Here is a 26,104-nt window from a genome sequence, read left to right on the forward strand (position 1 = left end):
CACTGCCTTGTGCCACTATTTGCACAGGATGTGTCTTCAGCTTTGGCTCCTGGAAAGGCAGGATTCGGAGCTGGAGCAGTGGCTGGAGACAAGTAGAGCATCTGCGAGACAGAGTGTTGTGAATAGCATGTATAGACAGGTGGTCATATTGCAGGCTAAAACTCCATAGGCAGAAAGGGTATGGGTTCCGATCAGGCAGAAGAAGACTAAGCAGGCAGTGCAGGACTCTTCTGTGGCTATTATCCCACAAAACAGATGTACTATTTTGGATACTGGCCTCTCAAGGGAAAGCAGCAACAGTGAAAGTTGTTGCACTTTGGTTGGCTCTGCTGCACTGAGAGATGTAAAAAATGTGGGAATACAATATTTATAGGGGATTAATTGGAAGAGGAATAACAAGGCATTTCTGTGGCTGCATCAGGATGTTGCATCCTGGTGATAGGATCAAGGATGCCTTGGTGCAACTTGAGGATAATTTGAAGAGGAAGGTTAACAGTCAGTGGTTGTGGTACGTATTGGTACCAATGACATTACTTACTTACTTACAGTGTGGAAACAGGCCCTTCGGCCCAACAAGTCCACACCGACCCGCCGAAGCGCAACCCACCCATACCCCTACATTTACTCCTTACCTAACACTACGGGCAATTTAGCATGGCCAATTCACCTGACCTGCACATCTTTGGACTGTTGGAGGAAACCCACGCAGACACGGGGAGGACGTGCAAACTCCACACAGTTAGTCGCCTGAGGCGGGAATTGAACCCGGGTCTCTGGCGCTGTGAGGCAGCAGTGCGAACCATTGTGCCACCGTGCCGCCCACATAAGTAATAAAAAGTGATGAGGTCCTAAAAAGTCGAATATACGATGTTAGGATGTCAGTTAAAAAGTAGTGATCTCAAGATTACTATCAGTGCCGTGTGCTGGTCAGAGTAGAAGTAGCAGGGTATCTCAGAGGAGCTCATGGCTGGAAGGAGAGAGCAAAGGTTTCAGATTCGTAGGGCTTTGGGATCAGTTCTGGGGGAGCTGGCACCAGTACAAACTGAATAGGTTACACCTGGGCAGGTGCCCTAGATGAGCATTTGCCGGAGCATTTAGGGAGTGTTCAAATTAAAATGGCAGGGGCATGAGTAACTATTCAAGGAGTCAGAGGAAGGGGTATCCAGGAAGAGAACACAAGACAGAAAGGGGAGTAAGAAAAATGAAAGGCAGAAAAATCAAGGTCCATACAGGGAGACTGAAAAATAATGGGAACAGGACAAGTAATAGAGTCATAGAACATAGAACAATACAGTGCAGAACAGGCCCTTCGGCCCGAGATGTTGTGCTGACCTGTGGACTTTTCTCAGCTCGTCCCCCTATACTATCCCATCATCATCCATGTGCTTATCCAAGGATTGTTTAAATCTCCCTAATGTGGCTGAGTTGACTACATTGGCAGGTAGAGCATTCCACACCCGTACCACTCTCTGAGTAAAGAACCTGCCTCTGACATCTGTCTTAAATCTATCACCCCTCAATTTGTAGTTATGCGCCCTCATACAAGCTGATGTCATCATCATCGGAAAAAGACTCACTGTCTCCCCTATCTAATCCTCTGATCATCTTGTATGCCTCCATCAAATCCCCCCTTAGCCTTCTTCTTGCCAATGAGAAAAGACCCAAGTCTCTTGGCCTTTCCTCATAAGACCTTCCCTCCAGACCAGGCAACATCCTGGTAAATCTCCTCTGCACCTTTTCCAATGCTTCCACATCCTTCCCGAAATATGACAACCAGAACTGTACACAATATTCCAACTGTGGCCGCACTACCGTTTTGTATAGTTGCAGCATGATATTGCGGCTCCGGAACTCAATCCCTCTACCAATGAAACCTAACACACCATATGCCTTCTTAACAGCACTATCCACCTGGGTGGCAACTTTCAGGGATCTATGCACATGGACTCCAAGATCCCTCTGCACATCCACACTACCAAGAATCTTTCCATTGACCCAGTACTCTGCCATCCTGTTATTCTTCCCAAAGTACATCACCTCACATTTAGCTGCATTGAACTCCATTTGCCACCTCTCAGCCCAATTCTGCAGTTTATCCAAGTCCCCCTGCAATCTGTAACATTCTTCCAAACTGTCCACTACTCCACCGACTTTAGTGTCATCTGCAAATTTACTAATCCATCCACCTATGTCTGCGTCTAAGTCATTTATAAAAATGACAAACAGCAGTGGTCCCAAAACAGATCCTTGTGGAACACCACTAGTAACCAGACTCCAGGCTGAATATTTTCCATCAACCACCACTCGCTGCCTTCTTCCAGAAAGCAGTTTCTAATCCAAACTGCTAAGTCATCCTCAATTCCATGCCTCTGGATTTTCTCCAACAGCCTACCATGTAGAACCTTATCAATGGCTTTACTGAAGTCCATGTATACCACGTCAACTGTCCTACCCTCATCTACATGCTTGGTCACCTTCTCAAAAAACACAATGAGGTTTGTGAGACATGACCTGCCCTTAATGAAACCATGTTGACTATCTGAAATCAAATTGTTGCTTGCTAAACGATTATAAATCTTATCTCTTATAATCCTTTCCAAAACCTTTCCTACAACAGAAGTAAGGCTCACTGTCTATAATTACCTGGGTCATCTCTACTGCCCTTTTTCAACAAGGGGACAACATTTGCAATCCTCCAGTCCTCAGGTACGAAACCCATAGACAATGACAACTCAAATATCAAAGCCAAAGGCTCTGCTATCTCCTCCCTATCTTCCCAGAGAATCCTCGGATAAATCCCATCCGACCCAGGGGACTTGTCTACTTTCACTCCTTCTAGAATTGATAACACCTCTTCATAACTAACCTCGATCCTTTCTAGTCTAAAATCTCGTACCTCATTCTTCTCCTCTACAATATTCTCCTTTTCCTGAGTGAAGATCGATGAGAAATGTTCGTTTAGCACCTCTCCGATCTCCACAGGGTCCACACTCAACTTCCCTCTTCTGTCTTTGACTGGCCCTATTCCTACCCTACATAGAACATAGAACATAGAACAATACAGCACAGAACAGGCCCTTCGGCCCACGATGTTGTGCCGAACTTCTATCCTAGATTAAGCACCCATCCATGTACCTATCCAAATGCCGCTTAAAGGTCGCCAATGAATCTGACTCTACCACTCCCACGGGCAGCGCATTCCATGCCCCCACCACTCTCTGGGTAAAGAACCCACCCCTGACATCTCCCCTATACCTTCCACCCTTCACCTTAAATTTATGTCCCCTTGTAACACTCTGTTGTACCCGGGGAAAAAGTTTCTGACTGTCTACTCTATCTATTCCTCTGATCATCTTATAAACCTCTATCAAGTCACCCCTCATCCTTCGCCGTTCCAACGAGAAAAGGCCGAGAACTCTCAACCTATCCTCGTATGACCTACTCTCCATTCCAGGCAACATCCTGGTAAATCTTCTCTGTACCCTCTCCAAAGCTTCCACATCTTTCCTAAAGTGAGGCGACCAGAACTGCACACAGTACTCCAAATGTGGCCTAACCAAAGTCCTGTACAGCTGCAACATCACTTCACGACTCTTGAATTCAATCCCTCTGCTAATGAACGATAATACTCCATAGGCCTTCTTACAAACTCTATCCACCTGAGTGGCAACCTTCAAAGATCTATGTACATAGACCCAAGATCCCTCTGTTCCTCCACCTGACCAAGAACCCTACCATTAACCCTGTATTCCGCATTCTTATTTGTTCTTCCAAAATGGACAACCTCACACTTGGCAGGGTTGAACTCCATCTGCCACTCCTCAGCCCAGCTCTGCATCATATCTAAGTCCCTCTGCAGCCGACAACAGCCCTCCTCACTGTCCACGACTCCACCTATCTTTGTCTCATCTGCAAATTTACTGACCCACCCTTCGACTCCCTCATCTAAGTCATTAATAAAAATTACAAACAGCAGAGGACCCAGAACTGATCCCTGCGGAACTCCACTTGTAACTGGACTCCATGCTGAATATTTACCATCTACCACCACTCTCTGACTTCGACCGGTTAGCCAGTTTTCTATCCAATTGGCCAAATTTCCCTCTATCCCATGCCTCCTGACTTTCCGCATAAGCCTACCATGGGGAACCTTATCAAATGCCTTACTAAAATCCATGTATACTACATCCACTGCTCTACCCTCATCCACATGCTTGGTCACCTCCTCGAGGAATTCAATAAGACTTGTAAGGCAAGACCTACCCTTCACAAATCCGTGCTGGCTGTCCCTAATCAAGCAGTGTCTTTCCAGATACTCGTAAATCCTATCCCTCAGTACCCTTTCCATTACTTTGCCTACCACAGAAGTAAGACTAACTGGCCTGTAATTCCCGGGGTTATCCCTATTCCCTTTTTTGAACAGGGGCACAACATTCGCTACTCTCCAGTCCCCTGGTACCACCCCAGTTGCCAGTGAAGACGAGAAGATCATTGTCAACGGTACTGCAATTTCCTCTCTTGCTTCCCACATAATCCTAGGATATATCCCGTCAGGCCCGGGGGACTTGTCTATCCTCAAGTTGTTCAAAATGTCCAACACATCTTCCTTCCTTCCTTCCTAATTAACCTTTTATTCCTCACATACCTATAGAAAGCTTTAGGATTCTCCTTTATTCTATTTGCTAAAGACTTCTCGTGTCCTCTCTTTGCTCTTCTTAACTCTCTCTTTAAATCCTTCCTCGCTGATCTGTAACTCGCCATTGCCTCATCTGAACCATTTTACCTCATCAACACATAAGCCTCCTTCTTCTGCTTGACAAGAGATGCACGGTTCCCTGACCTTATCACTTCCTCCCCACCTGACAGGGATATACCTATCAAGGACACGCAATATCTGTCCCTTAAACCAGCTCCTCATTTCCACTGTCTGCATCCCCTGCATTTTGCTCCCCCATTCTATGCATCCTAATTCTTGCCTAATCGCATTATAATTGCCCTTGCCCCATCGATAACCCTTGACCTGTGGCATGTACCTATCACTTTCCATCGCTAAACTAAACATAACTGAATTATGGTCACTCTCTCCGAAGTGCTCACCCACAACTAAATCAAACACCTGGCCTGGTTCATTACCAAGCACCAGATCCAGTGTGGCCTCCCGTCTTGTCGGCCCTTCGACATACTGTGTCAGGAAACCCTCCTGTTTTTCAGGGGAACAACCACAGGGGATCCCTCCACTGGCTGTTTTTTCCCCTTTCGAACAGTCACCCAGTTTTCTTCATGCCTGGGAGTAACTATTTCCCTGTAACTCCTACCTATCACAGGCTCTGCCTCCCGAGTGATCTGAAGTTCATCCAGCTCCTGCTCCAGTTCCCTAACCCACTCTTGGAGGAGCGAGAGATGGGTGCAGTTCCTGCAGATGCTCTTAGATGGGACACTATTGGTGTCCCTGACCTCAAACATCATGCAGGAGGAACATTGCTCTCCCTGCACTGTCATCCCTGCTAGTCCCTTAGTCACAAAGTAAAAAAGAGACGCTTACCTGATATGTCCCTGGTCTTTAAAGTTAGAGGAGGTGGTTGGGTGGAGGTAGGGTCTCGGGTTGAAAAGACACTGACTTATATAGCAGGCCAGAAATAAAAATAAGAAGTCCCTCCTTTCCCAGAAACCTCTGCTCTCTGACTTTAAATTTAAAAGCACAAATCAGTGACTCACCGCTCCCAGCAGGCCCCTGGTGTAAGCTGGCCGCCCTTTGAGTTGCTGCTGTATGTCAGAGGCATACAGCACAGAAACAGACCCAGCAGCATCCAAGGAGCAGGAGAATAGATGCTTTGGGCAAAAGCCCTTCATCAGGAATGAAGACTGTGAGCCAAGGTGGTGGTGAAATAAATGGGAGGAGGATGGGGCTGGGGGAATGTGGCTGAGTGTGCGATAGGTAGATGGAGGTGGAGGTAAAGGTGACAGGTCTGAGGGGAGGGAGGGTGGAGTGGATAGGTGGGAAGGAAGATGGACAGTAGGACCACCTCATGAGGATGGTGCCAAGTTTGAAAGTTGTAATTGGGATAAGGTGGGGGGAGGGGAAATGAAGAAACTGGGGAAGTCCACATTGATGCCCTGGGGTTGGAGGGTCCTGAGGCGGAACATGAGATCTTCCATCAGGTGGGGAGGGAGTGGTGATGGGGGAGGCCCAGGACCTGCATGTCTTCGGCAGAGTGGGAGGGGGAGTTGAAATGTTTGGCCACGGGGCAGTGGGGTTGATTGGTGCTGGTGTCCTGGAGATGTACCCTGATGCGCTCTGCGAGGTGGCATCCTGTCTTCCCAATGTAGAGGAGACTGCACCGGGAGCAACGGATACAGTAAATGGCATGTGTGGATATGCAGGTGAAACTTTGATGGATGTCCTCTTTGGTTGGTGGGGTGGAAGGTGAGGACCAGGGGGGTTCTGTTCTTGTTGCGGTTGGAGGAATAGGGTTTGAGGGCAGAGGTGCAGGAAGTGGATGAGATGTGCTTGAGGGCATCAACTACATGGGAGGGGAAATTGTGGTCTTAATAGGAAGAAGCTATCTGGTGTATTCTGTGGTGGTACTGGTCCTCCGGGAGCAGATGCAGCAGAGGTGGAGGAATTGGGAATAAGGGATAGCGTTTTTGCAGGAGGGAGGGTGGGAGGAGGTGTAGTCCAGATAACTGTGGGAGTTGGTAGGTTTGTAGAAGATGTCAGTGTTGAGTTGGTCACCATTGATGGAGGAAGAGAAGTTCAAGAAGGGGAGGGAGGTGTCTGAGATTGTCCAGGTGAACTTAAGGTCAGGGTGGAATGTGTTGGTGAAGTTGACAAACTGTTCAACCTCTTCATGGGAGCATGAGGTGGCGCCGATACAGTCATCAATGTAGTGGAGGAAAAGGTGAGGAATGGTGCTGACGTAACTGCGGAAGATGGACTGTTCCATGTACCTGACAAAGAGACAGTCATAGCTGAGGCCCATGTGGGTGCCCATAGCTACCCCTTTCGTCTGAAAGAAGTGGGAGATACAAAGGAGAAATTACTGATTATTCACCCTCAACAATTTTTCCCACTTCCTTCAGATGAAAGGGGTAGCCATGGGCATCTGCCTGGCCCCCAGTGGTGCCTGTCTCTTTGTTAGTTGGGCCAGTTCTACCACAGAACACAGCAGATGGCCTCCTTCTTTAAAGACCGCATTACCCCTCCCACATGATTGATGATGCCCTCCAGCGCATCTCATCCACTTCCCATACCTATGCCCTCAAACCCCACCCCTCCAACCGCAACAAGAACAGAACCCCCAGTCCTCACCTTCCACCCCACCAACCTCCGTAAAGATCGCATCATCGTCCTCCATTTCAGCCATCTACAAACAGACCCCACCACCAGAGATATATTGCCCTCCCCACCATTATCCACTTTCCGTAAAGACCATTCCCTCTGCAATTCCCTCATTACGTCCACGCCCCCCACCAACCCACCCTACCCTGCTGGCACCTTCTCTGGCCACCGCAGGAATTTCAAAACCTGCGCCCTCACCTCCCCCCTCACCTCCATCCAAGGCACCAAAGGAGCCTTCCATATCCATCAAAGTTTCACCTGCACATCCACAAATGTCATTTATTGTATCCGTTGTTCCCGATGTGGTCTCCTCTAAATTGGGGAGACTGGACGCCTCCTCGTAGAGTGCTTTAGGGAGCATCTCCAGGACACCTGCACCAACCAACCACACCGCCCCGTGGCCGAACACTTCAACTCCCCCTCCCACTCAGCCTAGGACATGCAGGTCCTGGGCTTCCTCCATCACCACTCTCTAACCAAACTTCAAAGAATTTTGTACCTGAACCCCTAGTTCGCCCTGTTGTATGATACTATCCAAGACCCTACTTTTAATTATATAAGTCCTGCCCTCATTTGTTTTACCAAAATGTAATACCTTGCATTTATCCAAATTAAACCCAATTTGCCACTCCTCAGCCTATTGACCTAATGATCAAGATCACTTCATAATCTTAGATAATTTTCTTCACTGTCCCTTATATCACTGATTTTGGTGTCATCTGCAAACTTACTAACCATGCTTTCAACAATCTTTGGTTATTAAAACCATTCCTCCTTCCCAACATCTGGAGGCTAGTGCTGAAGATAGTGAAAAGGTTTTAGATGTCAACAAGCTCAGGAACTCTGTCTGTTCTCGATTGTAAAAAGACATTTTAAGCCTGAGAAAAACCTCTTCATTCTCCCTTCAGCAGTTTTTGCAAACTGTAACATTTAATTAATAAGTCAGCAACCTCTGTAAGTGTGAGGCCAGCCACCCTGTGCCTCTGCAAACCTGTGAAAACATCCTGAGAAGAAAAGTTGAGAAGCAATATTCTGATCAGCACAAGAACCGTCTCAGCAAACCCTATGAACAGGGGCCAGCCAACTGCCTTCCCAGTCTTTCCCTCTGAAGATAAGTCCCCATTTTTCCCTCTGCATGTGTAAGACTGTTAATGTGTGCAAGTAGGTGGGGCATTTTAAAAGGGGACTGGAGTTTTAGCCAGTTCTATGCTAATAGTTCATAATTGTAGCTCGGGTCTATTTATCTGTAAAAATAATACTTCTTATTCAGTCCAGAACTGAGCCAAGATTTATGTCAACCTGGGTCTGAAAGTAAGGTGAATTGGGGAATTCCAAGTATTTATTTTAAAGTATTCAACTTTTGTGATGACTCTGAGAATAGAGGGGCTTGCGTTCCAGCACACTACCCGGTAAGGCATGACAGTACCTGGGTAAGAATGCTAATTTTCTACCGTGTCACAACTCTCTTAGAAATAAATGGACAGTTCAAGTCCAAATCTCCAGTCTTTTCCATTAGGTTCCTTTCTTTTTGCCACATTAAGGCTAGTCTCCCAGTGCCTTTTTTGCAAGTCTATGGAGTTATCTCTTACATCCAGAAGCAGGACTCGCTGGAGTGAATCCTTGTACCTTAAAACTCCATGTATTCCAGCTCTTCAAACTGAAAATCATTTCCCGCCAACATTCTGCCTGGTGGCTTTTCTTTTGATTCTCAGAGTAGCAGTCATTTTTTAACCTCCTCCCTGGCCCTCTAGGTAACATAGTCTGTACCAACTGCACCTAATGTCTTTCCCGCTTTTTCATCAAGGGATTTCAGTAGATTCAGCCTGGGCCTCTATTCCTGTGACTACCAAATAACATGGACCTGTCTCTGGGCAGAATTCGTATGATCAAAGCATCTCCCTTTCAGAATCTTCTGTTAATTCAGTTCACTTTAAGTTAAGTATGGGTTTTGAAAATTTGATGTTTGACCAGTTCTCACATTCATAAGACAAATTGCAGAGCTGAGATGGAAAATCAGTTGTCACACAACAATGTGAATTTATTTTAACAAATCATTTTAGCTGCTCTCTATCTGTTAGAAATCATTTTACTGGGAGCATGCAAGTCTCAGTTTGCCTTCTTGTCTGACTTTGTGTTTTCCAGATGTTCTTACCAACAGTATTAATCGCATACGCATACGTAGCAACAGTATGGGGCACAGAAGCTCCACCCCGAAAGGATCATATCCCATAACAACTCACAAAATCAAGGGTCAGCTTGAAATCACAGAGGAAGACCGGTTGACAGCTGCAAGTACAGTCCCCAAGTCTGCATCCATCAGTGCCCTTTCACTTACTCTCACACCCGGTAAGCAAGACAGTAAATGCATCTTAGATGGAATTTCAGAGTAATTGTCACTTAATTACTGTAGCTGTTGCATAGTTCATTGATTGTCTCCAAGTGACTGAGAGCAAACCCCAGCTGCTGCACCTTCGTTACTTACAGGAACACAGGTTGCAGAGATCATTCGGAGCAGAGACTCTGAATGTGGCTGCCTGGGACTCTGCATTTTGTCATCCCGCTTTTGGCTCTTAGTAGCCACTGCCTTAAAGTTATAACTTTCATCTTTACTTTCATTTCTAATAAACTTACATCCACATTTCCTCAAGCCTAATATTCCCTAGTTGTGCATTCGTCTCGCATTATGTGACAGAGAAAGACATGATTCAAGTTGTTAATGGAAGCAGAGTTTCTTTCAAACAATTGTTCGATCAGTGAACTCATTGTGACAGACGGAAACTGTCCTTTTTCCAGGTGGGTTTGCTTCAGTGCCAGTGGTTGGTCCTGTGTCGCCAAGATCATTTTCATCGAACACCTCATCCCGAGACACCTCACCAAGTCGTGATCACTCATTGAACATCACAAGTTTGCGACCTCCAATAATTATTCACAGTTCCGGAAAAAAATTTGGATTCACGTTACAAGCAATTCGAGTTTATGTGGGGGACAGTGATGTATATACTGTGCACCACATGGTTTGGGTAAGACTTGAGTTAATTCAGGTGTGGGTCAGGAGATATTGGCTGGAAGTTTGCTGGCCCTTGATGATGCAAGACAAAAAAACTGCAGATGCTGGAATCCAGCAGGAGGTTGGGAGAACATAGCAAGCCAGGAACAGCAGGAAGTGGAGGAATCGACATTTCAGGAGTAACCCTTCTTCAGGACTTGGGGCGGGTGTAAGGGGAACTGCAGATGAAGGGGGTGGCGGGAGCAGGGTGGTGAAGTGGGGATAAGTGGAGACAGGTAGAGGGTACAACCTGGTTCTCTTCCACCGTTATATCGATGACTGCATAGGCACAGCTAGGCTGAACTGGGGGTTCATTGACTTTGCCCACAGCTTCCACTGCACCCTCAAATTCATTTGGTCCATCTCTGACACCTCCTTCTCCTGTCGTGACGTCTCCATTTCCATTTCTGACGACAGTCTCCAGGCAAATGTTTACTACGAACCCACAGACACTCACAACTACCTGGACTACACCACCTCCCATCCACTATCCTGCAAGAACTCCATGCTGTTATCCCAATTCCTCTACCACATCTGCTCAGACAAAGAGACATTCCACTTCCAAGCATCCCAGATGTCCACTTATTTCGAACAATGTGCTTCCCCCACCTACCCCCGGCATCCAGACAGCCCTCCACCGCACTACTCCCATTCCCTGTTCCACTTATCTAAACCCCTCTCCAAACACAATAAAAACAGAGATCCCCCTTGTCCTCACCTACCAACCCACCAGTCTGTGCATCCAACGCATTATCCTTAAGCACTTCCGCCAACTTCAGTTAGACCCCACCGCCAGGAATATCTTCCCCTTCTCACCGCTCTCTGACTACCGCAAGGACCATTCCCTTCGCCAATCCTTGGTTCGCTCCACTCTGCCCACCAATCCCCCAAAACCCCAGGTACCTTCCCCTGCAACCAGAAAAGATGCAAGGCCTGCAGGTCCACCACTTCCCCTCACCTCAATCCAGGGCCCCAAACAGTCCTTCCAAGTGAGACAGAGGTTCACTTGCCTCTCTCCCAACCTAGTTTACTGCATCAGGTGCTCCCGATGTGGTCTTCTCTACTGGGTTCATTTCCTGCCTCAGGCGACTGACTGTGTGGAGTTTGCACATTCTCCCCGTGTCAGCGTGGCTTTCCTCCGGGTGCTCCGGTTTCCTCCCACAGTCCAAAGATGTGCAGGTCAGGTGAATTGGCCATGCTAAATTGCCTGTAATGTTAGGTAAGGGGTAAATGTAGGGGTATGGGTGGGTTGCGCTTCGGCGGGTCAGTGTGGACTTGTTGGGCCGAAGGGCCTGTTTCCACACTGTAAGTAATCTAAACATCGGGGAGACCGAATGTAAACTTAGGGAACAGTTCACCGAGCATTGTAGCCGGGCCCACAGGGGCTATCCAGACCTCCCAGTCACCGCCTATTTCACTTCCCTGTCCCACTCCCTTTCGACATGACCATCCTTGGCCTCCTCCATTGCCACAGTGAACCAAACCGCAATTTGAAGGAACAACATGTCATCTTCCGCCTGGGCAGCCTACAGCACGAAGGGTTCAACATTGAGATCTCCCTGACTCCCCTCCCAGCCCCTGCCCCTCTCTTCCACTCCTCCCAGCCACCAACCAGGTTCATTCCTCCCGTTGACCAACTAGGTCTCACCTCTACCTGTCTTTATCTATCCCCGCTTCACCACCCTGCCCAACTATCCCCTTTATCTGCTGCTCCCCTTACACCCATCCCCAGTCCTGAAGATGGGTTACACCTGAAATATTGACTTCTCCCCTTCCTGATGCTGCCTGGCTTGCTGTGTTCTTCCAGCCTCCTGCCTGTCTACCTTGGCCCTTGGTGATAGACTAAGTGGCGGGAAAGGCAGTAAAATGGCAGGGTCTGTGTTATGGCCTGGTATCTTCTTCCACCATTGTGCTATTTTGCCATTGGCAAGGAAACAGGCAGCCCTACAACTGTTAGAACTCCGTAATATCATTTATGCGGTATATTACAGTTCCATTTCCACCTCTATGACATTTTCTCACATTTTGGGGTGTCCTGCCAACACTTTTTAAAATGTAGCATGCTCCAGAGTGACAATCTGTTTTCAGCATTCCATTACCCACTGAGGAATCTCTAGACAGTAATGGCCAGACCACAGTCAGTAGGATTACATTGGACATACCTAACAACCTTTTATTCATCTATCCCACTCAGATTAGCACCTTTCAAATAATAAATAACTCTTTATTCTTCCTATCAAAGTATACTACCTTACCTTTATCTGTGTTTAACTTAATTTGCTACTTATCTGCCCATTCAGCCAATAATGTTTATTATAGTCCTCCTGGAAGTTGTTTGAGAACGATGGTCTGAGGACAGGCAGATAACTAATATCATTTCTATATTCAATGAAAAGTGTGGAGAATATCCAGGGAATTATAAAGCAGAAAGTTTAGCATCAGTAGTAGGAAGAATAACACAATCTCTATGGAAGGGAAGAATAGAAGAATATCTAGAAATTAGAAATGAAATTATGAATTGTCAGAATAAAATTTCTTATTTGAATAAACGTATTGAGTTTTTTATTTGAAAAGGTAATAGAGAAAGTGGACAATAGCAGAGTAATGCAGGATTCAATGTGGGGATTAGAGTTTTGAATGTACTGAGTGATGTCAGAAGGCACGAGACAGAATGAAGGAACAGATAAGGAATCTTGCAACAATTCATGGCACTCAAATGGAGAAAGTACTCAGGTTCTGAACCTTTAGTTTTGTGATGATTGAGCAAGATATTGAAAATAGAACGTAGGAACCACCAGTATATCAACATCTTTTAAGTTGGTATTTAGCCTTGTTTTTCCTTTGTTACAGAGTGTAGAAGAAGGAGGCCCAGCTCACGAGGCAGGATTATGTGCTGGTGACTTGATCACACATATCAATGGAGAATCGATCCTGGGACTTGTTCACACAGAGGTGGTGGAACTCCTCCTGAAGGTATGTCCTACCATCTTTCTCGATACAGTGGTTTCATTCTGATTCACTCTTATCAGAAGTATAGCCAGTTAATATTGACAAGGTTGATCCCATTCTCAATCCACAATTTTGCAGTGTTTACCCCTTTCACATCCAATACTCACTGTGTCTATTCCCTCTTCATTCCGTTTTTAAAATTATTTTGTGGAATATGGGGCATTGGAGGTAAATTTCAGATTCATTACATACCTCTGAATGTTCCAAACTCCAGGAATCCACATGGTGTAACTGAACGCAATACTGTTAGGGAGGGAGATAGGCAAGGTAAGGCTTCATGTTGAGGTAAGAGATTATAATAGTTAGAGGATTGGTTAAGGAAATATAGAGTGATAAATGGGGGCATTTTCAGGTTCACACGCTAGGACTGATGGATCCCTTTAGGATCAGTATGGCAGCCTCAGCTATTTACCATTATTATCAATGACTTGGATAAAGAGAGAGTAATGTATCTCAATTCGCTGATGATATAAGATAGATGAAAATGTAAGCTGTGAGGAGGACACAGAGATGCTTCAAAGAGATATAAATAAGTTGAGTGAATGTGCAACAAGGTGACAGATGCAGTAATATGGGGCAGTGTGAGGTTAATTACTTTAGTCACAAAAATAGAAGAATAGAACATTTTTCAAAAGTTGTGCAACTTGTAAATGTTGGTATTCAGAGAGACTTAATTGAGCTTGTGCGACGAACTCAGAAAATGAGAGTCCAGTTAGAGTGAACAGTCAAGGAAAGCAATAGTGTGATAGTGTTTATTGCATGGGAATTGGAATACAGCAATAAACAGGGCTTGCAACATCTATATGGGGCTTGAAACCACACTTGAATTCTGCAGTGCATCTTGCAGATAGTACACACAACAATATATACTGCTACTGAATGTCGGTGGTGGAAGGAGTGGATGTTTGTGGATGTGGTGCCAATCAAATAGTCTGCTTTATCCTGGAAGGTTTCAAACTTCTTGAGTGTTTTTGGAGCTGTACCCTTCCAGGCAAATGGTAAGTAAATTCTAATTTTCACTAGATTTATGGGAAGTTCCATTAGGTTAGAAAATAGCCAATGTTGGTCCATTATTCAAAAAGGGAGAAAGCAGGAATTGATTGGCCAGTTAGTTTAACATCCATGGGAAATGTTAGAAGCTATTATAAAAGACATTATAACTGGACACTAGAAGTAACTACGGAGAGTCAATATGGTTTTATGAAATGGAAATTGTACTTAATCAAACTATTGCAGTTTTTTGAAAAACTAGCATGTTCTGCGGTTTGAGGATAACCAGTTGATGTAGTATATTTAGATTTCCAAAAGGTATTTGATAAAGTGTCACATCAAAGGTTGTTGCTGAAAATAAAATATCAGGGAATGGTGTGTGATATAGGATCATAGAGTTTTAGAGCTATACAGCATGCAAACAGACCCTTCAGTCCAACATGTCCATGCTGACCAGATATTCTACATTAATTTAGTCATATTTGCCAGCATTTGGCACATATCCCTCTAAACCCTTTCTATTCATATACCCATCTAGATGCCTTTTAAATGTTGTAACTGTACATCACTTCCTCTGACAGTTCACTCCATAAACACATAATTCTGTGTGAACAATCTGCCCCTAGTTCCCTTTTAAATCTTTCCCCCATAACCTTAAACCTATGCCCTTTAGTTTTGCATTCCCCTACTGTGAGGAAAAGACCTTTTGGCATATTGCTGGTTAATTTGCCACTGACACATTGATAGGTAGACGAGGACATAAGAATGCTACAGAGGAATATAAATAGGTTAAGTGAATGGACAAAGACCTTGCAAATGGCAAGATTAATATGTGCATATTGGGGAAAGGTAGAAGGTATTATTTATTGTGAGGAGAACTGAATACTAACTGCTTCAGTTACACAGTGCAGTAGGGTTAACCTTAATCCTAACCACATCTGCAGTACAGTGTATATCATCCATCTCCTTAACTATGGAAGGATTTTAATACTAGAGACAATTCAGAAAATATTCACTAGACATCTTATGAGGGAAGGTTGAATAGCAGTGCATGTATCTGTTGAAGTTTAGAATAACTTGATTAAAACATATAAGTTCCTAAGGGGACTTGGTGATATTGATGTGGAGAGGGTATTTGTGGGAGAACCCAGAACTAGGGGACACTATGTATATGAGCAAGATTTAAAACAGAGATAAGGATAAACTTTTATGTCTCAGAGAATTGTAATTCTTTGGAGTTTTTGAATGGTTTTAAGGCAAAGGAGGATTTCTCTGGTCCCAGTTCCATGTGATCCAACACCATCTAACATCGACCCCGATGCTATTAACCTCTTATGATACAGCTCCTTTTCAGTCTTTAATTCTCCCTGTAGATTATTTGGCTTAATTTTTATCTGACTCTTCCTCTTTACCTCCTCACAGTCTCTTGTGCCAAGACCATGTTCTCAATTCTCTTAGATGATGTATAGTATGTATTCCTTCAGTGTTGTTTTCTGAGATCTCTGCTTTGCAAACAACAGAGAAAGATGACAGCCAGAGATTTTCATTCATTTTCGTTTTCTTTGGTCACATGCGAGGGAAAAATAACGCTGTTAGCTGCTCCTATGTGAAGGGATGAAGTTTGATCAGGTGAAGAATTGTACAGTGGTACTGCCTGCTGGCTCATCTATGAACTAATCAAGCGAACAATAGGAAGAATAAATAATATTTTGAAGAGGAATTGACGATTTTCTGGAGAATCTACAGACAATGGTTCTTCAGTGTGAGTCTGCTCCTTAGCACTAAGAACAATCTCTAAAATATCCGTGGGATGTGTGATGTTCCCAATGTCAGTAGTGAAGGAACTTGTAGGTTCAGAGGAATTATTCATTTGTGAACACCAATAACACTATTGAGATCCTTGATTATCTCTCTGTAGTTTTCTGATCTCCAGGTTGCAAATTTAGCCATTTCTGACATTCATTTTATAAACGCAACTTTGACAGTAGAAAGAACATATAATTTGATACTTAGACAATAAGACATAGGAGCAGAAATTAGGCCATTCAGCCCATCAAGTCTGCTCCACATTCAGTCATGCTGCTAGGTTTCTCAACCCCATTCTCCCACTTTCTCCCCATAACCCGTGATCCCTTTGATACTCAAGAATCTATCTATCTCAGACTTAAATATACTAAATGACCTGGCCTTCACAGCCTTCTGTGGCAATGAATTCCATAGATTCATCGCTCTCTGATTGAAGAAGTTTCTCCGTATCTCCATTCTAAAAGGTCTTCCCTTTACTCTAAGGCTATGCCCTCAGATCCTAGTCTCTCCTACTAATGAAGCATCCTCCCAACATCTACTCTGTCCAGGCTATTCAGTATTCTGTATGTTTCAATTTGATCCACCTTTATTCTTCTAAACTCCATCAAGTATAGACCCAGTTTCTTCAAATATTCCTCATATGTGAAGCTTTTCATTCCTGGGACCATTCTTGTGAGCTTCCTCTAAACACAGTCCAGGGCCAGTACATCCTTCCTGAGATATGGGGCCCAAAATGCACACAACACTCCAAATGTGGTCTGACCAGAGCCTTATAGAGCCTCAGAAATACATCCCTGCTTTTCTATTCAAGTCCTCTCAAAATAAATGCCGACATTGCATTTGCCTTCCTAAATACTGACTCAACCTTGAGAGAATCCTACACTAGGACTCTCAAGTCTCTTTGCAATTCAGACTTCTGAATTTTCTCCCCATTTAGAAAATAGTCCATGCCTCTATTCTTCCAACCAAAGTGCATGACCTCAGTCTTTCCCATGTTGTACTTCATCTTCTACTTTTTGTCCACTCTCCTTACATGTCCAAGTCCTTCTGCAGTCTCCCTGCCTCCTCAATGCAATCTGTCCCTGTACCTATCTTTGTATTGTCAGCAAACTTAGCCAGAATCCCCTCAATTCCTTCATCTAGATTGTTAAATGTATAAACTTCTTCAAATTATTATGGCTCTCAAGCATGTTCACAGTGTGGTCAGTAAACTGTGACTTTGTCTTAAAAAAAAACAGAAATTGCGAGAAAAACTCAGCAGGTCTGGCAGCAACTGTGGAAAGAAATCAGAGTTAATGTTTTGGGCCCAGTGATCCTTCCTCAGATTTCTCTCCATAGATGATTCCACATCTGCTGAGCTTTTTCAGCAATTTCTGTTTTTGTTTCTGATTTACAGCATCCACAGATCTTTTGATTTTTATTGTGAATTCATCTAGCTTAATTAACCCTTTTTGATGTTTTAATTTAAAAATTACAACATTGAGCATTATTTTCAAGCAAGACAAAAGATTAGTTTATGACACAACTAAAATGGAAGTGTAATGTACAAAATGCAACACACTTATCAGGCAAAATACAAAATACAAAATAGATTCCTGAAGAAAGGTTCATGCCCGAAACGTCAATTCTCCTGCTCCTTGGATGCTGCCTGACCTGCTGCGCTTTTCCAGCAACACATTTTCAAATTGAGGATGAAGGTCAGTTCTGTTCATTAATGTTGCAAGTCCATATCTTTCTTGAAGATTAAAATTTCAAAAGTAAAGGGGTTGAAGACCTATAGTCAAATTCAGAAATTCTGTTGGTTTCTGTAATTGAAAGGGATGTTGCAATGTGGATTAAACAAATCGAGGAAGCTTTGAGAGAGTGAAAAGGTTTCTTGTTCCTCATCAGTTACCAGCACATGCAGATTGCCTGGATTGTTTTGCAGAACTGTAGTTGATTTTTGAAAAATGGCTTTCTGTTTTGCTGAGAACTCTCTTGTATTTTCAGGAGAGTTAATTGAAATCCAAACAGGTCTCTTTTTGATAGATTTTGAGATAATATGCCAGTTGTCCGAGATTGATAGATTCTTGTTGTCTAGAGGAATTAAGGACTACAGGGAGAACGCTGGTAAGTGGAGCTGAAATGCGCATCAGCCATGATTGAATGGCGGAGTGGACACGATGGGCCGAATGGCCTTACTTCCACTCCTATGTCTTATGGTCTTATGGTCTGCATTTGACTGGCAGTGAATTAACAGGGACAGTCACGTGGCAGCCATCCTATATACTATTCTGTATACTGTCTATTTCCCGATATACTGCAGGTGCAGCAGGTAATTCAAAAGACAATGAAATATTGTCCTTCATTGCTTGTGGGATGAAATTTAAAAACAGGGAGGTTATGTGGCAGCTGCATAGAGTGCTAGTGAGGCCATACCTGGAGTACTGCCTGCAGTTTTGGTCTCCTTATTTGAGAGAGGATGGACTGGCACTGGAGGGGGTGCAGAGGAGGTTCACTGGGTTGATTCCAGATTTGAGAGGGTTGGCTATTGATGAGAGATTGAATAGACTGAGATTATACTCATTGGGAATTTAGAAGAATGAGGAGTGATCTAATAGAAACATATAAAACTATGAAGGGAATAGATAAGGTAGAAGCAGGGAGGTTGTTTGCACTGGTGGGTGAACCTAGAACTAGGGAATATAGCGTCAAAATAAGAGGGAGCAGATTTAAAACTGAGTTGAGGAGGAACTTCTTCACCCAAAGGATTGTGAATCTATGGAATTCCCTGTCCATTGAAGCAGTTGAGGCTTCCTCGTTGAATGTTTTGAAGGTAAGATAGATAGATTTTTGAACAGTAAAGGAATCATGGACTATGGTGAGCAGGCAGGTAAGTGGAACTGAGTCCATGAAAAGATCAGCCATGATCTTATTGAATAATGGAGCAGGCTCAAAGGCCCTGATGGCCTATCCCTATTTCTTTTGTTCTTATGCTTATTACTACAAAAGCCAATTTAGCTGAACTTAGAAAATATATAATGGTATAATTATACAGTGACGAAATAGAGGAGTCATCACATCAATTTATTGTTGTGTGCCAGTGGTGTCTTCAGCAGAATGAACTTATTGATTTGTATCTCTTTTGTTTTTGTGAATGCTGATCAATCTCAACAAAACATCAGGGCTGACCTTTTCAGTGCTGTCTTCAACGAGTAGAGCAAAGTTCAGCATCTCTTTAAATTATCAAAATCAGTTGTATCATGCCCCCCCATTCTTTACTGAAACAGCAAATGAAGGTCTGGAATGTGACCATCTTCATCCTTGGTGCATCTCTTTTCCATTTCTTCCAGCTTCTCCTTAAAGAGTCATAGATTCATAAAGATATAGAAACAAATTCTTTGGTCTAACCCATCAATGCCAACCAGATATCCTAAATAAATTTAGTCCTGTTTGTCAGCATTTGGTCCATTTCCCTCTAAACTCTCCCTATTCAAATACTCATCTAGCTGCCTTTTAAATGCTGTAATTGTACCAACTTCCACTATTTCCTCTGGCGGCTCGTTCCATACATGCAACAACCACTGCATGAAAATATTGCCCCTTAGGTCCCCCCTTTTAAATCTTACGCCTCTCACCCTAAACCTATGCCCTCTAGTTATGAACTTTCCCATCCCAGGGAAAAGACATTGGCTATTCAACTTATCTGTGCGCCTCATGATTTTATAAACCCTTATAAGGTCACCTATTAGCATCCTACGCTCCAGGGAAAATGGGCCCAGCCTATTCAGCCTCTCCCTATAGCTCAAATCTTGCAACCCTGGCAACACGTTGTAAATCTTTTCTTAATCCTTTCAAGTTTCACAACATCCTTCCTCTAGCAGGGAGACTAGAATTGCATGCGGTATTCCAATAGCGGCCTAACCAATGTCCGCAACATGACTTCCCAACTCCTATATTCAGTGCAGTGACCAATAAAGGAAAGCATACTAAAAGTTAATGATGTCCTCTTGTGGTCCCAGGGATGGAGCTTCTTCAATGAAAACTAATTCACAGTGCACTGAATCAATTTGAATAAATAAATTTTAGAGCCACACAAACCTTTCTACTTGATGAAGAACAAAGCTGATTTAAAATGATGTACAAAGACAAGGTGATCTCCCTCCTATTATATCGATTTTTAAAAAATCGATTGTGAGACTTGGGCATCGCTGGCTGGCCAGCATTGATAGCCCATCCCTATTTGCCCTTGAGAAGGTAGTGGTGAGCTGCCTTCTTGAATTGCTGCAGTCCACTGACTGTGAGTTGACCCACTTGTACATTTGCTGGTTGGATTGTCTGGTATTCATGTTTTTGTTCTGCAGGTAGAAGCCTCCTGAAGTAGCTTCTCTAGTGGCATGCATTGGACTCAGCCTCAATGGCTTGGCAGCAGCAAAGCATTTTCCCACCACATAAAGCAATAGCGATGTTTGTGCATTCTTCCTATTGGGTCTGTTTTCTTACTCTCACTTTGACAGCCCGCTGATGAGCTAGACTGAATCAGACTCAGTGGTCTGGCGTCAAGAAATCTCTAGGTTCTGTCAGGTGAACAACTTGTTTTGGCTGTAAATTTCAGCCTGTCCTTTGAACTGCAATACAAGGTCATCTTTGGCAACATGAATTCTGATAAATCTTCATCAGGCACCAGCACTACAATGTGGTCTCTCAATGTTCCGTTTTAATAATAATCAGTGCAAAGGCAGGTTATTTATAAAGGAATTAATGTTCCCCCAGGCTCCTGGTTGCATGATTGAACTTTGTCTGATCTATTCTAGGATTCTGGTAAATGAAAATAAGAAAAGCTTTCTATAGGTATGTCAGGAATAAAAGAATGACTAGGGTAGGAATAGGTCCAGTCAAGGATAGTAGTGGGAAGTTGCGTGTGGAGGCTGAAGAGATTGGGGAGACACTGAATGAATACTTTCCTTCAGTATTCTCTCAGGAACAGGACATTGTTGCCGATGTGAATACTGAGTCACAATTAATTAGAATGGATGGCTTTGAGGTATGTAGGGAAGAGGTGTTGGAAATTCTGGAAAGGGTGAAAATAGATAAGTCCCCTGGGCCTGATGGCATTTATCCTAGGATTCTCTGGGAAGCAAGGGAGGAAATTGCAGAGCCATTGGCCTTGATTTTTATGTCCTCGTTGTCTACAGGAATAGTGCCAGAAGACTGGAGGTTAGCAAATGTGGTTCCCTTGTTCAAGAAGGGGAGTAGGGATAACCCGAGTAACTATAGGCCAGTGAGTCTCACTTCTGTTGTGGGCAAAGTCTTAGAATTGTAAGGGATAGGATTTAGTAACATCTGGTTAGGAATAATGTGATCAAGGATAGTCAGCATGGTATTGTGAAGGACAGGTCGTGCCTCACAAACCTTATTGAATTCTTTGAGAAGGTGACTAAGGAGGTGGACGAGGGTAAAGCGGTAGATGTGGTGTATATGGATTTTAGTAAGGCGTTTGATAAGGTTCCCCATGGTAGGCTACTGCAAAAAATACGGAGGTATGGCATTGAGGGTGAGTTGGAGGTTTGGATTAGGAATTGGCTGGCTGGAAGAAGACAGAGGGTAGGAGTTGATGGTAAAGGTTCATCTTGGAGTGCAGTTACTAGCGGTGTTCCGCAAGGATCTGTTTTGGTACCTTTGCTGTTTGTCATTTTTATAAATGACCTGGAGGAGGGGCTAGAAGGTTGGGTGAGCAAGTTTGCAGATGATACGAAAGTCGGTGGAGTTGTTGACAGTGAGGAAGGATGTGTCAGGTTACAGCGGGATATAGATAAGCTGCAGAGCTGGGCAGAAAGGTAGCAAATGGAGTTCAATGTGGATAAGTGTGAGGTGATTCACTTTGGTATGAGTAACAAAAAGATGGGGTACTGGGCTGATGGTCGGATACTTGGTAGTGTAGATGAGCAGAGGGATCTTGGTGTCCATGTACACGGTGGCACAGTCGGGGCGGCACGGTGGCACAGTGGTTAGCACTGCTGCCTCACAGCGCCAGGGACCCGGGTTCAATTCCCGACTCAGCCGACTGACTGTGTGGAGTTTGCACGTTCTCCCTGTGTCTGCGTGGGTTTCCTCCGGGTGCTCTGGTTTCCTCCCACAGTCCAAAGACGTGCAGGTCAGGTGAATTGGCCATGCTAAATTGCCCGTAGTGTTAGGTAAAGGGGTAAATGTAGGGGAATGGGTGGGTTGCGCTTCAGCGGGTCGGTGTGGACTTGTTGGGCCGAAGGGCCTGTTTCCACACTGTAAGTAATCTAATCTAATCTAATCTAATCTAATCTCTGAAAGTTGCCACCCAGGTAAATAGTGCAGTGAAGAAGGCATATGGCGTACTGGCTTTTATTGGTAGAGGAATTGAGTTCCGGAGTCCTGAGGTCGTGTTGCAGTTGTATAAGACTCTGGTGCAGCCGCATCTGGAGTATTGTGTGCAGTTTTGGTCGCCATACTATCGGAAGGATGTGGAGGCACTGGAACGGGTGCAGAGGAGGTTTACCAGGATGTTGCCTGGTATGGTAGGAAGATTGTATGAGGAAAGGCTGAGGCACTTGGGGCTGTTTTCATTGGAGAAAAGAAGGTTTAGGGGTGACTTGATAGAGGTGTACAAGATGATTAGGGGTTTAGATAGGGTTGACCATGAGAACCTTTTTCCACGTATGGAGTCAGCTATTACAAGGAGGCATAGCTTTAAATTAAGGGGTGGTAGGTATAGGACAGATGTTAGGGGTAGATTCTTTACTCAGCGAGTCGTGAGTTCATGGAATGTCCTGCTGTTAGCAGTGGTGGACTCTCCCTCTTTATGGGCATTTAAACGGGCATTGGGTAGACATATGGAGGATAGTGGGCTAGTGTAGGTTAGGTGGACTTGGATTGGCGCAACATTGAGGGCCAAAGGGCCTGTACTGCGCTGTATTTTTCTATGTTCTATGTTCTATGAATCAAAGGCCTTCATGACTTCTTCATATTAGTTGGTTTCTTCTTCATCCCCTGCCTAATCAGAATGGCATTGGTGCTGTAGCCATCTGCATTTGTTGATCCATGAACCCAATCTTTGTTGTGTTCTTCCTGAGTGCAACAGTGGTCCAGCATTGATTGAAGCAGCAACACTGATTGATCCAATGTCTGACTTAGAGTCACAGAGCTGTACAGCACAGACACACACCCTTCAGTCCAACTCGTCCATGCCAATCAGATATCTGACCTAATGTCGTCTCATTTGCCAGCACTTGGCCCATATAGAGTCATAGAGATGTATAGCATGGAAACAGACCCTTCGGTCCAACCCGTCCATGCTGACCAAATACTCCAACTCAATCTAGCCCCACCTGCCAGCACCCGGCCCATATCCCTCCAAACCCTTCCTATTCATATACCCATCCAAATGCCTCTTAAATGTTGCAATTGTACCAGCCTCCACCACTTCCTCTGGCAGCTCATTCCATACATGTACCACCCTCTGTGTGAAAAAGTTGCCCCTTAGGTCTCTTTTATATCTTTCCCCTCTCACCCTAAACCTATGCCCTCTAGTTCAGGACTCACCCACCCCAGGGAAAAAGATTTTCTCTATTTATCCTATCCATACCTCTCATAATTTTGTAAACCTCTATAACGTCACCCCTCAGCCTCTGACGCTCCAGGGAAAACAGCCCCAGCCTGTTCAGCCTCTCCCTGTAGGTCAAATGCTCCAACCCTGACAACATCCTTGTAAATCTTTTCTGGACCCTTTCAAGTTTCACAACATCTTTCCAATAGGAAGGAGACCAGAATTGCTTGCAATATTCCAACAGTTGCCTAACCAATGTCCTGCATAGCCGCAACATGACCTCCCAACTTCTGTACTCAATACTCTGACCAATAGAGGAAAGCATACCAAACGCCTTCTTCACTATCCTATCTACCTGCGGATCCACTTTCAAGGAGCTGTGAACCTGCACTCCAAGGTCTCTTTGTTCAGCAACACTCCCGAGGACCTTGTCATTAAGTGTATAAGTCCTGCTAAGATTTGCTTTCCCAAAATGCAGCACCTCACATTTATCTAAATTAAACTCCATGTGCCACTTCTCAGCCCATTGGCCCATCTGATCCAGATCCTGTTGTAATCTGAGATAACTTTCTTTGCTGTCAACTACACCTCCAATTTTGGTGTCATCTGCAAACTTACTAACTGTACCTCTTATGCTCGCATCCAAATCATTTATATAAATGATGAAAAGTAGTGGATACGGCACCGATCCTTGGGGCACACCACTGGACACAGGCCTCCAGTCTGAAAAACAACCCTCCACCACGACCTTTGAGCCAGTTCTGTATCCAAATGGCTACTTCTCCCTGTATTCCATGAGATCTAACCTTGCTAATCAGTCTCCCATGAGGAATCTTGTCGACCCCGTACTGACGTCCATATAGATCACATCCACCATTCTACCCTCATCAATCCTCTTTGTTACTTCTTCAAAAAACTCAATCAAGTTTGTGAGACATGATTTCCCACGCACAATGCCATGTTGACTATCCCAAATCAGTCCTTGCCTTTCCAAATACATGTACATCCTATCCCTCAGGATTCCCTCCAACAATTTGCCCACCACCGACGTCAGGCTCACTGGTCTATAGTTCCCTGGCTTGTCCTTACCACCCTTTTTAAACAGTGGCACCACATAGTCAACCTCCCAGTTTTCCGGTACCTCACCTGTGACTATGATGATACAAATATCTCAGCAAGAGGCCCAGCAATCACTTCCCTAGCTTCCCACAGAGTTCTAGGGTACACCTGATCAGGTCCTGGGGATTTATCCACTGTTATGTGTTTCAAGACATCCAGCACTTGCTCCTGTGTAATATGGACATTTTTCAATGTATCACCATCTATTTCTCAACATTCTATACCTTCCATGTCCTTTTCCACAATAAATACTGATGCAAAATACACATTTAGCATCTCCCATACCTCTACACAAAGGCCACCTTGCTGATCTTTGAGGGGCCCTATTCTCTCCCTTGTAATCCTTTTGTCCTTAATGTATTTGTAAAACCCCTTTGGATTATCCTAACTCTATTCGCCAAAGTTATCTCATGTCCCCTTTTTCCCCTCCTGATTTCCCTCTTAAGTATACTCCTACTTCCTTTATACTCTTCTAAGGATTCACTCTATCTATCCTGTCTATACTTGACATATGCTTCCTTTTTTTTCTTAACCAAAACCTCAATTTCTTTAGTCATCCAGCATTCCCTATGCCTACTGCCTTCCCTTTCACCCTGACAGGAATATACTTTCTCTGGATTCTTGTTATATCATTTCTGAAGGCTTCCCATTTTCCAGCTGTCCCTTTACCTGCGAACATCTGCATCCAATCAGCTTTTGAAAGTTCTTGCCTAATACCGTCAAAATTGGCCTTTCTCCATTTTAGAACTTTTTAGATCTGGTCTATCCTTTTCCATCATTATTTTAAATCTAATAGAATTATAGTTGCTGGCCCCAAGGTGCTCCCCCACTGACACCTCAGTCACCTGCCCTGCCTTATTTCCCAAGAGTAGGTCAGGTTTTGCATCTTCTCTTGTAGGTACATCCACATACTGAATCAGAAAATTTTCTTGTACACATTTAACAAATTCCTCTCCATTTATAAATACTTAATACTATGGCAGTCCCAGTAAATGTTTGGAAAGTTAAAATCCCTACCATAACCACCCTTTATTCTTGCAGATAACTGAGATCTCCTTACAAATTTGTTTCTCAATTTCACTCTGACCATGAGGGGATCAATAATACAATCCCAATAAGGTGATCATCCCTTTCTTATTTCTCAGTTCAACCCAAATAACTTCCCTGGATGTATTTCATAGAACATAGAAAAATACAGAACAGTACATGCCCTTTGGCCCTCGATATTGCACCGATCCAA

At 44.1% G+C, this 26,104-nt stretch overlaps 1 protein-coding gene across 4 annotated transcripts in view; it reads left to right on the plus strand.

Annotated features, from left to right (window-relative positions):
* Positions 1-26,104, plus strand: part of mast3b (microtubule associated serine/threonine kinase 3b) — a 301,525-nt gene that overhangs the window by 236,928 nt on the left and 38,493 nt on the right. For all 4 annotated transcript variants that reach the window (XM_072594515.1, XM_072594514.1, XM_072594517.1 and 1 more), the window contains 3 exons: positions 9,482-9,685; positions 10,133-10,359; positions 13,236-13,358. In XM_072594515.1, coding sequence (XP_072450616.1) covers positions 9,482-9,685; positions 10,133-10,359; positions 13,236-13,358 — 554 coding nt within the window. The remainder of the gene's footprint in view (positions 1-9,481; positions 9,686-10,132; positions 10,360-13,235; positions 13,359-26,104) is intronic.

This window comes from Chiloscyllium punctatum, chromosome 24, assembly GCF_047496795.1.
Source record: "Chiloscyllium punctatum isolate Juve2018m chromosome 24, sChiPun1.3, whole genome shotgun sequence".
Lineage (NCBI taxonomy): Eukaryota > Metazoa > Chordata > Chondrichthyes > Orectolobiformes > Hemiscylliidae > Chiloscyllium > Chiloscyllium punctatum.